Source organism: Eupeodes corollae, chromosome 2, assembly GCF_945859685.1.
Source record: "Eupeodes corollae chromosome 2, idEupCoro1.1, whole genome shotgun sequence".
In the NCBI taxonomy this organism is placed as follows: Eukaryota; Metazoa; Arthropoda; class Insecta; order Diptera; family Syrphidae; genus Eupeodes; species Eupeodes corollae.
Window position 1 is genome coordinate 24,658,324 of NC_079148.1, and position 12,781 is coordinate 24,671,104.

The window sequence follows — 12,781 nt, forward strand, 5'->3', positions numbered from 1 at the left end:
GTCATAAGGTCTTTTGTCTGACCCTTTTTTACCGTTATTTTAACGGCTTATGCTCTAGTGGAATAGCCAGTTGCATGGGAAGAACAAAACAACAACACACATTTTCGGAAGACTTTTCTTGGGAAATGTAAACAAAATTAAAATTATCAGGACGCCCTACGCCCAACTAGTGCGTGACACTTTAAAACCATACAGAAATCAATGCAATTGTGGTTTTATATAATTATTATCAATTCAATAGGCAATGAAAGTGGCTAGCGACCACATAACTTGAATGTATGAGTTTTAGAACAGATAACAAAATAATTATACGTAAAATGTACTTTTTGTTCACACATTAAAAACACTTTCTCACTGATAAACCTTAATCACAAAATTCAATATAAATATTTATAGCAAACTCTATTTAGTGTCAATTTAGTTGTAGACTGTTGTTTTCCTTAAAATGAAACCAATTTTACTTGTCCATGGTGGTGCAGGCGATATACCAGCAAGTCGAGTGTCTGGCAAGTTGGACGGTATCAAGAAGTCACTTCGCGATGGTTTTAAATTACTCAACAATGGACAGTCATCATTGGACGCAGTTGAAGAAGCTGTTCGCAGTATGGAATTGGATGATAATTTTAATGCTGGCTATGGATCGTGTCTCAACAGCGATGGAATCGTTGAAATGGACGCTAGCATAATGGAGGGAAAATATCTCAAAGCTGGATGCTTAACTCTTTTGCAAGACATAATGCATCCAATTTCGGTGGCACGCAAAGTCATGGAGAAAACCAATCACACATTTATTGGCGGTGAAAGTGCCTTGAAATTCGCAGAGACACACAATTTTAAGCCCTTAACAAAGGGTTCATTGGTTACAGAAAATGCAAAATTGGCATTGGATGAGTTTAAGGAACGCCAAGCAAAAGGTCTCGATACGATTTTCTCTCCAACTGAATTAGATAAAAAGTCTGTAGAAGAATTGGGAGAGACAGTCGGTGCAGTTGCTATTGATGTCGATGGAAATATTGCCGCAGCGACATCGACTGGAGGGATCACAGGAAAAATGCCTGGTCGAATTGGAGATAGTCCAATTTTAGGTTGTGGCACCTATGCTGATAATGAAATCGGTGGAGTATCCACGACGGGTCATGGAGAAACCATAATGCGTTTCAATCTAGCCCAGCGGATTCTACAGCTAATAAGTCTCAAGCAAGTTCCTGTCCAGCAAGCAACAGAAGATGCTACTAGAGAGATGACACAGAGGCTGATTGGTACTGGAGGAGCTATTACACTTGACAAGCAGGGTGAAGTTGGGATTTATTTCTCCTCAGAAAGGATGGCTTGGGGTTATGTGAAAGATAATAAATTAATCTACGGTATAAATAAGGGAGAGATTTACAGAGAGGATTTGTAATTGAGTGAAATTCCTACACAAATTTAAAATTAGCTTTTGTTTAAAAAATAATTGATTGATTTTGTTTAAAAGACATAAAAACAAGCTTACATAATTTTTTAAGAAATTGTGTATTAAAAAAAAAGGAACAGGAACTTTTGTAAGATTTCTTTTATTGAATATTGTTATCTATTTCTCTTACCCTTTTGTTCTTCCCTACAATGTATATATATAAATCATATATACAATACATACGTTCATTATATAATTTTATGTACCTATTTATATTTCCTAACTTTACATTTATGCTACAAAATAAAAACCACTTAAAAATAACACCAAACGAAAAATTTCACACAAACTAAAACACAGAAATTCCGATTAAAATCTTATCATTTTTATAACTTATTTAATGTGTCAGCTGCTATGTTAATGGACAGCAATTCCAGAGACTTCTTTTTGAGACTCGTGGGCTTCTGTCTCACCATAGCAATGCTTTGTCTTAGGATCACGATATTTGTTCTCATGTTGAACCGAGTGTGAATTGGTGCGACATTTGACAAGACACAATTCGAATTGATCCTGCACTGAGGCAAAAACCGCCGACTGTCTCCCTGAAGCTTTTGACAGTACCTTTTCGAGAATGTCACGCTTTAAGGGATGTGCACAACATGATACACAATATTCATAAATGGCACAGCAGTGTGCATCGTTACAGGTCTCGCAGCTATAGTATTTGGTTGCATCGGTTTCGACATTGCAACATCCTGTCCAGAGCAGATCCGAGCGCTGACAAACATAGCCTCTGTCATCAACTATGAGAACTTTTCCTTGAACAGAATTACGGCAAGTTGCCGTAAGGTCGTTGGTTCTATTGGTCTCCTCTTGTAGGGTGCGCCAGATCATTGGCTTTTCACGGCGGATTTCGAATTCGTCTGCCTCCATCGACAGTGGTCCACCCTTGAAAACAAAACAAAGAAATTAGTCATGTTCAAAATGGAGCAAGACTTTCATACATTTCCCATTAGATTGACCAAGCAGTATGTGAGGGAAAACAAGAAGATAATACCCAAGACAAGCCGTCGCCGGATAAATCGCAGAATAGCCGCATACCACATGGTAAACACATCAAAATATCGGAGCGCAGCAAACGTTGCTTAGTATTTTGCTTGCAAACAGGCATCACATCACAGATTTTTCACAAATTTCTATACGAGGTCGCAATGCCTCAATCAATTTTAGGTAGAATTATTATTATTGAATATTTTACTAATCTCGTTAATGTTAAATTGTTTAAATAATATAAAAAATAAATTTGAAATAAATTTGTAAAAACAAATATTCTGAGAAAATTTGTGTTGACATTTGACACTAATTACAGATAAGTACTCGTTCAAATCTATAGCGAGTATTTTGTTCGTTGGTAAGAGGTTTGTGCATACGATACAACCTAAGTAACGAGATAAAAGAAATTCTATAGAGTTGTCGTCTGCTGGTTTTTAAAAATTAGAACCATAATATGGCGTTACGGATTGTACAGTGTATATATATTTATTATAGTACTATTATGAAGAGAAACGATCGAAGTGACATCTGAGAGGCGTGGAGATGATTGAATTTGATCCCTTTTTTTATACCCCTAAATAGTTTAGAGGAGTTGAGAATGAGGGAAAATACAACAATAATTAAAGAATAGAAAATAGAGAAAAACATATGCAAATATAGTAGGAGATCGAGGGAGACAATGCGCGCATTCACAAAACTAGTGACTACGTAGTCAAAATTCAACTAGCTTTGTGAATTCAAAATTGCACCACAGAGCTAGTCAATCCGGAAGGATTTCAGACCTAAGCTTAACATATTTTGTGCTAAAAACCTTGGAGCCCATTCTTGATTACTATATTAGAGAAATCCTAGTTGGACGACCTCTCGAAAGCTCTCAGCATGCTTATCTTAAGGGCAAATCGACGGAAACTGCCCTCCATGACGTACTTTAGGAAAAACAATCCATTATAAAGAATTTACTCTTGCCATAGAAGGTGCTTTAACAACGTCCTTACCGAATCCATAGAAGGAACGCTCGTTAAGTTCGGTGTAGAAGAATTCATTCGAAAATGGATTATTTCCATGATCAGTGGTAGGAAGATTCGAGCCACTCTAGGCAATACAATCGCAACAAAACACGTGAGTAGGAGAACACCCCAGGGTGGTGTTCTTTCACCTCTTCTATGGCTTCTGGTCATGGATACAATTCTCGTTAAATTAGAGAGATGTGGAGTGAAGGCGGTAGCCTATGCGGATGATTTAGTGCTATTGGTGTCAGAAAAGTACACCTCTGTGATTAGTGAAATCACGGAGTCATCTTTGAAGAAAGTAAGCAGCTGTGGACTAGGAGTTAACCAAAGTATAACTGAACTGTTTCTCTTTACAACCAAAACTAAAGTACCGCCCTTCACGCTACCTCGACTCAACGTTCAAATCCTATCATTGTCTTCCAGTGCAATATATTTGGGAGTTATACTCGACCCTAAACTAAACTGGAAACTAAATATTGAACTACGGGTTGAGAAGGCCTGTGTTGCCTTCTACCCCTGCAGCAAAACTTTTGGCAAAAAGTGGAAACTTCAGTCGAAGAAGTCGAAGTACGTCCAATCTTAACAATATGGTTCAATTATGTGGTAGCCTACTCTTAGTAAAGCCTATAATATTGATATGCTAAAGAAGGTTCAGAGAACAGCTTGCGTGGGCACCACAGGGGCCATGCGTACTTCCCTTAAACGTTATTTTGGATCTTCTACCAATCGACCTTTTTATTAAATACATAGTTTCCTGCAGCGCTATTAGACTGAAGGAATCAAACAGCTGGTTGTCAAAACCTCAGATATTATCTCGGTAGTAAGGTAAGGGTTTTAAGGTTATTTTCCTATTTAGAGAAGATTGGGAGGATGACATAGTGTCGATAGGTTTCGACACAACCATCTTTACTGACGGGTCAAAAATGGAGTGCGGAGTTGGTTCTGGGATCCTTTCTGAATCCCTAAATGTAGCTAAATCCTTTAGGCTTCCTGACTTTGCTTTTCAGGCTGAACTGCTGGCAATAATGGAGGCATGTAAGATACTTAAACAAAGCCCAAACCAAAACCGAAATGCGGCTATCTTCACAGACAGTCAGGCAGCTGTCAAAGCCATTAACTCGGCCATATCCTCATCTAAATTGGTCTAGCAATGTCGCGATGAGCTTGCGATCCTGAATATTAACCTCGGTGTTACCCTGATCTGGGTTCCGGGCCATAGTTGTATCGTGGGAAATGAACGGGCTGACGAGCTAGGCAAGGATCGGCCCATCGTAGCTCACTTGCGGAAATGGTTAACATTCTCTTTTCTATCTACCAAACTGAATCAAACCGAAGGTGGAGCAATTTACCAAACTGCATTATATCTAGGAAGATATGGCCCACCTATAATAAAACCCGTACAAACGATCTTCTATGCAGGCCAAGGCAAGACATAGCCAGTATTGTTGCGGTTTGTACCGGACATTGGCCTATAGGAGAGAAGTTGTAGTAGTTGTAGTTGTAGTGATCAAAGAGAAAGTGAAACGATAATCCATTTCCTCTGCAAATGTCCTGCTTTGGCAAATACTAGCATGAAATGCTTTGGAAAAGCATTCTTCACGAACTTGATGAGCTATCTGAGACAAAGATTAGAGACCTACTCTTTTTTCTCAGTGCGACAAAATGGCTCTAACATAATCGCTATGAAGCTTCTCCATAAATCTTTCCCTTTCTATTACAGGTCAAACGGGTTTTTGGTATCAAAACGGTGCACTACAGCGCTAATTGGATCTCAAGCTAGGTTGCCTTGAGATCGTCATTTCTACCATCTCCACCACATTCATATACCATTGAAAGAATCAGTAGCTTGTTAGAAATTATAACAATATTTTAAATATTGAATTAATTTAAATTTTTGTTGTTTGTTCCCGGATTCTCCGGGAAATTCTAGAAACTCTCTAGTGCCTAAAAGTTTTTCAAATACAACCACTTCGTATGCTAACGCACGATATCGCAAAAACAAATTGAAACGTTCACTTCCCACCAATAATGCTTTAGTGATTGGAAGTCTTATTAAAAAATTAAAGCCAACACTAGAAGAAGAAGATGGTAAATTAAATGACCAAAATATTAATGAATTCGATTATTTCTGTAAGAGTCTTCCCATACAATTGAAAAGAATGCCCTTGCAAAGGGCTATTGTTTGTCAAGAGAAATTACAAAACTTCATGACAAAAGAACGTCTATTTCAATTATCTGAGCCATATCTTTCATCGTTGCCGATCTCTGACAATGACGATTATGATAATGGTATTCTAAATCAAAGTTCCGAACATAACTCTGTGATATCATCAACAGAGCCCGTATTACATCCAACTATTGATGCTCAACAGTTCGAGATGAAATTAGAAGAGATGAAATTAAAAGACGGAAGCGAATATATGGAATATATATACAATGGATTGTATAGTCTGCATTTTAGACTTAAACGGTCATTAATTTTTTGTTTTCAAAAGAAAAGGTTAATAAAATAAAATTTCATATCATTGTATGGTTTGGATTTTGAGTGGAACAAACAAATATTAAAAAAAAAGGATCTTTCAACAACAATTAAATTTGCAGCACCAATATAATAGACCTGAGCTTAAGCCAGCTTAAGGCAACGAACCAATACGCCGCCTTAACCTTATATGTCACTAAGCATAAAGCCTAGTACATACTTCCTCGTGAAGTGAACGTTCGCCAGTGGAGAAAGTGAACTTTTGACATTGCTCACTGGTACACACTTGTGAGTACACGTTGTGAACATTTGACGTTTCAAAAACACTCTAATGAAGACATAAAATGCTGTTTTTGAGAGGCGAACATCGTCAACTTCATCAGTTGTATCTTCAAATAGGTATTCTATTTCATATGACACCATTTTAACTTTTTTTTTAGAACAACGCGCAAGCAGCCACAAACTTTAAAATGCGGAAACCAAATGTCAAAGCTTCACCAACAGTTCCCGTACATTTTGCACGTGAATTGCCCGTGAACGAAAACTCTCCACTTTGTTCTCCACTCAGCTTCACGAGCAAGTTCACGGGTGAACCAAAAACTGAAATTTGTATGGGTTCACGAGATGGTTCACAAGTATGTACTAGGCTTAGGTTCTGCTCAATTTCGTTAACTTTCGCTTAAACAAATGTCAAATTTGCTTAAGTTACTTATACATTACGTTTACTTTTTATTTGGTTATTTTTGTTACTTTTTGTTTTGACGATAACTTCTGATAACTTTTCGTTCGGTTTTGACATTAGCTTACTTTCGTTTAAGTTGTTGCGGACGCCTGGACATCTTCGAGTCCTTAGTTGTAATTTGATACTAATTTTGTCTTATGTTCGTATTCAGACTTCGTGAATGACCATTTTTACATGTTATTGTTTGTTATGGGTTATACGTTTTGTTGTTACCTTAATGATTGTAATTTTAACATAATTATGTGAATAAACTTCCGCCAAACGCATACAAAAAGGACGAAAAATATTTTCTTTGCTTTTGTTGTTTCGCACCAGCGAAGCAATCTCGTGCTGATTTTTTTTCAGTTGTATCGAGGGTAGCGGAGTGGACATAGAACTAAGATGACCTGAACCCGATTATCGACCAACAATCTTGGGGGTATCCAACACTGGTCGCGGATACCTAAAGGTAGAGTGGATGGCCTCACTGCACTAACATCCGCAGTGCCCTGATGTGCCAATAGTCCGTCCGTTTATGTGTTTCCTTACCTTTTCCTTATTCCTTGGCCTGATATATGTTTTTGTCTGCAGGCGAGGTTAAGTTTCGGGAGCAAGATCCCCCCGTCCGACGAGCTGACGAAATGCACCGCAAGCAGGCCGTAAGCAGGCTCCCCGGAGCTCAACAATCCCACCTAACATTTTCCAAATCTTCCTATATCTTTTTCCCACTTTATCCTTATCCTACCCTTCCACTTCACCTACCTCCACACCTCTTGCCGCGCAACAAAGTCTATTTTAGTTGGGCCTTAAACCTTCTTCTCTCTTCAAATTTCTTCACAACTTCACAAATGGACGTCATAAAGGACTTGAAAGTAATGAAAGTTTTTAATACCTGATTGGCCAGCTGCCAAAAAATTGCCTTCCCCTTCCAAGGTTACTTTATTAGAAAGTAGATTGGAAATTTGGTCAAGACAAATCTCCCTAAAGTAGTATTCACATGAGCGTGACCAACGAACGACGAATGAATTACAAAATGTGAGTTTATATACGTTTGAGACATATTTCCACACAAATTCTTAACAAAACGATAGCAATTTTGTGTCTATTTGATTTATGATACATACTTTTACTTTTCAATATAATATATTAATAAATTTAAGAAAACAACTTTATTCGTCACGAAAAAAATTATAGTTGATACGAACTGTCAACTTTTATTCGCGTTCCACATTATCCACACTTGCAACGAATAAAATAATCACGCGTACTTAACCTAAAAAATCATTCTCATTTTGGTTTCGATGTTGAATGGTGTTCGGCTGTGGCTCCATTCGCGACGAATTAAAAACTCTCGTGTGAAAGAAACGTCAAAATCGACGAATATTCGTTGGTCATGCTCATGTAAATAGTACTTAACAATCAAATCAATTCTAAATATGTCAAAATGACAACATATCAAGATTTTATTGTACAATTAACTAAAAGCTAAACTTTATTACTCTGTGGAATATTTATTTCCTGCACAATTCCGTTTTGTTTTATGCAAAAATGTTTCTTGGCAAATTGGTAAAGGAATAAGCAATATTTGTTTAAAACACAACACAACTATGTTCTTAGTAGTTGTTGCACGATCAGTTGAGGGTAGAGGTCAGTACAGTAAAGTTCCGAATTCCTTGGTCAAAATTTACCTTCAAAAAAAGCTGTTGACTGTAAATTAAGTCCCTTATGTTGTCTGAGCCTGCCCTTAAAAGGTTATTTGAATGCCAATCGATCTACTATTGTAAATGACAGCTGAGTTTGATAGGTGTCAGATGACATTAACATTAAAAACATGAACTCACTAAAAAATAATCTCACATAAACAAATTATATCCTTGAAATTCACACTTTCTAATATAATTCGTCTTGCTTACGTGTTGTATAGAACGCATTTAAAAACAATTAGGTAACTGTGATAAATAAGATAAAAAGGCAGATCTTGAGATCAAAGCATATCACATGTTTATTTGTGGCATTCATTTTAATACACCATGAATGTTCTTACTTAATTTTAAATGCAAAAAGAAAAATTCCTGTAAATCTAGAATAATTCAACACAATTGTATTCATCTTAAACATTTCGACTTTTATTAACTAGCATAGTTTTTCGTATACAATAATAATGTGAAAATCTAGAAAACTACAACCATATAAAGGCTAACACTTAAAATACTTCTTCAATTTCTTTTTTCACTTCGGAAATATATTCACTTTCATCTTCTAATTTCATCTCGAACTGTTGATCATCAATAATTGGATGTAATGCAGGCTCTGTTGATGAAATCACAGAGTTATGTTCGGAACTTTGATTTTGAATGCCATCCCGATCGTCGTCGTCGTCATCATCATTATCAGAGATCGGCAACGATGAAAGATATGGCTCAGATAATTGAAATAGACGTTCTTTTGTCATGACGTTTTGTAATTTCTCTTGACAAACAATAGCCCTTTGCAAGGGCATTCTTTTCAATTGTATGGCAAGACTCTTACAGAAATAATCGAATTCATTAATATTTGGGTCATTTAATTTATCATCTTCTTCTTCTAGTGTTAGCTTTAATTTTTTAATAGGACTTCCAATTACTGACGCATTATTGGTGGGAAGTGAACGTTTCAATTGGTTTTTGCGATGTCGTGCGTTAGCATACGAATTTGTTGGATTTAAAAAACTTGTAGTCACTGGAGAGTTCGTAGAATTGTCTGGAGAATCTGCAGTGTCATTGCCGTTGTAAAGTTGAGTAGTATGTTGGTCCGTTTCAAAAGACATTTCATTATCCTGAAAAAAAAAAATCAAAATAACAAAAATATAAACTTATGAAATCTTTAAGATACTATACATTCTTATAAGACCTACTGATTCTTGCAGTTGTGTATGGTTTATATGTATGTATGTATATATGTACATTATACAAAATTGAAAAACACGAAAGGTTTATGTCAATCATAAAAGATTTTCGTGTTTAATTTATGTCAAAACTGTCAAAAGCTTCCATTTCAACTTCTAACTTTCTTACTGGATCTTCCATTGAAGTCTAATTTTTAAAAGAATATTAATTTTTACCTGGCGAATGGAACACAATTGAAAATATATTTTCTTTGTCTTTCCTACTCTGAAACTGTTGGTGAACTTAGGATCGCTTAGTATTTAGAGAAACTTAAACCAACAGAATTATTTTTAAATCAATCAATTTATTTTGACCAATGGAAATAAAAATGGTAAAATTTCGTTATTTTGACAGAATAAACTGGAAAACAAATTAATTTATTATATCTAAGAGACAAATGACTTTTACCGCAAAATAAAAATAGCTGCGACACCAACGCAGAAAAATGAGCGCTTGTGTACAAAATTTAACATAACGAGAAATAAAAATTAACATAACGAGTTATAAAAATTACCTACATTCGGATTTCTTACTTCCCATAGGAAGTTTTTTTAATGGGTCCGATTTGTCAAATTGAAAATTTTGACATTTCTCGACGTTTCAAGGTCCCTAGAGTCGAAATAAAAGATTTTTAGAGAGATGTCTGTGCGTGCGTGTGTACGTACGTTCGTACGTCCGTACGTTGGAGACGTTTTTTTCGTCTTCCATAGCTCAAGAACCAGAAGAGATAGCGACTTCAAATAAATTTTGTTATACAGATAATAAGGCAGAAAGATGCAGAAAGGGCTCTCAAGAAAATTGCGTGGGTGGTTTTTTTTACCAGAGCAGTTTGAAAAAAAGGTGAACATTTTGGTTAACCCTAAATATCTTACGAATCAAAAACGCTAGAGACTTGAATTAAATTTTATATAATATATTGTAACGTGATACCAAAGAAGTATGTTTTTTGAAAAAATCCATTTATAGGTTTTTTTTATAAATCAAAAAAACTGAAAAAAAATTTGTCACCTCCAAAATTTTACGACTAAATATGATTTCATCTCCAAAACAATTTTGTGCAACGAAGAGTAATGTTTTTGACATCTGGTAAAATTTTGAGAAAAATCGAATTGACAGTTTTTTTTTATAAAAAATGAAAACCTAAAAAAAACATTACTCAAAGTTGGGAAAAATTGAATATCGATTTAAATATCTTTTCAAAAACTTGAGACTTAGGCTTTAAACTTATTTTATCTAATAAGAAATTTTGTTTTAAACATTCTGAAAAATGTTGAAAAAAATCGAATTGACAGTTTTTTTACAAAAAATAAAAACCCAAAAAAAAAATTAATACAAATTGAATTTCGACTCAAATATCTTTCCAAAACTTTGAGATATTGGCTTTAATTTACATTGTTCTTTCAAAAAATATTGTTTTCAACATTTAGTAAAATTTTGAAAAAAATCGAATTGACAGTTTTCTTACAAAAAATTAAAAACCGAAAAAAAATTAACAAAAGTTGGTAAAAAATGATTTTCGACTCAAATATCATTCCAAAACTTTGAGATATTGGCTTTAATTAACTTTTTTCTTTCAAAAAATAGTGTTCTCAATATTTAGTTAAATGTTGAAAAAAATCGAATTGGCAGTTTTTTTAGAAAAAATTTAAAACCGAAAAAAAAATTAACAAAAGTTGGTAAAAAATGATTTTCGACTCAAATATCTTTTCAAAAATTTGAGATAATAGCTTCTAACTAATTTTTACTTATAAGAAATATTATTTTCAACATTAGGACAAGTTTTGAGAAAAATCGAATTGACAGTTTTTTTTACAAAAAATAAAAACCTAAAAAAAAATGTATAAAAGTTGGTAAAAATTGATTTTCGATTCAAATATATTTTCAAAAATTGTAGATATTGGCCTTAAACTACTTTTATCTTTCAAAAATATTGTTTTTAACATTCAGTAAAATTTTGAAAAAAAATCGAATTGACAGTTTTGTACAAAAAATTAAAAACATAAAAAAATTTAACAAAAGTTGGTAAAAATTTATTTTCGACTCCAATATCTTTTCAAAAATTTGAAATATTGGCTTCAAACTTATTTTATTTCACAGAAAATATTTTTTTCGATATTCACTAATTTTTATATAAAAATCCAAAAGTATGTTTTTTCATAAAAAAAAATAAAATCTTCAAAAAATAGTACGCAAATTTGGTAAAAATTGATACGAGAACATATAGACAAACTTTTAATCAAGACAGATGGGATTGGAAGTTATCAGTGTGGGTCGCATCCCATCCTCTTTTTTACTTTTAACTTAAAAAAGGGTTCCTAATTCAATGCGCCCAAAGGATCTTGCACGGCCTATGACGCGACGGCCCTGTCTACTTACATAATTTCATGAATAATCTACATACAAACATATTTTCCTGCACACATACATAAATACGTAATATAAAATAATTAAATACAAATATTTACCTTCGGGATTGAACAATTTGGTTTCGGAGGACACACATTGCGTAAAAATTGATCTGCATCTTTAAACCAAAATAGTCGAGGCACATAAACTTCACCACCAGCTTCAACATTTAATTCAGAGTTTCTTATCTTTGACAGTTCTGCTCCATAGCGTGTTCGAATGGTTTTGATTTTGGCTTTTATATCTCCCACAGTTAATCCAGGAATCTTTAAGTCATTCAACATCGACAAGTACGCTTTTTCGCGCTCATTTGGTTTACTATAATTGATGCATTTGTTGTTCCACAAGCACTCGTATTGTTTGTATGTTTCAAGAAACAGTTCCATATGTTGGTCTTTCCATTTAAATGACATTTTGTTATTATTAAATGTTAATAAACTATTACAGAATTCTATAAAATATATTTTTTTTAAATCACAGGCGCTTAACTCAAAAGAACTAAAGGACTAAGGAAACAAACAAACGTAGAAACACACCACCATTTGCAACAATTCACAATTTTCAACTGAAATGAAAATGAATCACTTTTAGGGTACATCCAAAGTGAATCACTATCAATCATCATCATCATCATAAGCAGTGCTGTCGTTTTGGAAAAGTAGAAAGCAGTACATTCCAAAAAAAATTGCATTTTTTACATTTTCTTAAATTTATATTTATTTCTATTTTTCTTTATAAAAAATAAAGTTAGATACATATCTACCTTTTAGTTCAACCGCTTAGTTTTTTCTGAAC

General features: G+C 34.3%; 3 protein-coding genes across 3 annotated transcripts; 1 reads left to right on the top strand and 2 right to left on the bottom strand.

Moving 5' to 3' along the window:
• Positions 1–349: 349 nt before the first annotated feature.
• On the top strand, positions 350–1,543 carry LOC129947589 (probable isoaspartyl peptidase/L-asparaginase GA20639). The gene has a single exon (XM_056058215.1). The coding sequence runs from the start codon at positions 446–448 to the stop codon at positions 1,400–1,402; it is 957 nt and encodes a 318-aa protein (XP_055914190.1). The 5' UTR covers positions 350–445; the 3' UTR covers positions 1,403–1,543.
• Positions 1,535–2,756, bottom strand: LOC129947590 (SREBP regulating gene protein). Its single transcript, XM_056058216.1, has 2 exons — positions 2,398–2,756; positions 1,535–2,341 (listed from the first exon to the last, which is right to left on the bottom strand). The coding sequence occupies exons 1-2, from the start codon at positions 2,497–2,499 to the stop codon at positions 1,811–1,813; spliced, it is 633 nt and encodes a 210-aa protein (XP_055914191.1). The 5' UTR covers positions 2,500–2,756; the 3' UTR covers positions 1,535–1,810.
• Positions 2,757–8,755: 5,999 nt separating this feature from the next.
• On the bottom strand, positions 8,756–12,537 carry LOC129946131 (uncharacterized). Its single transcript, XM_056056185.1, has 2 exons — positions 12,046–12,537; positions 8,756–9,471 (listed from the first exon to the last, which is right to left on the bottom strand). The coding sequence occupies exons 1-2, from the start codon at positions 12,397–12,399 to the stop codon at positions 8,860–8,862; spliced, it is 966 nt and encodes a 321-aa protein (XP_055912160.1). The 5' UTR covers positions 12,400–12,537; the 3' UTR covers positions 8,756–8,859.
• Between the last annotated feature and the right edge of the window lie 244 nt (positions 12,538–12,781).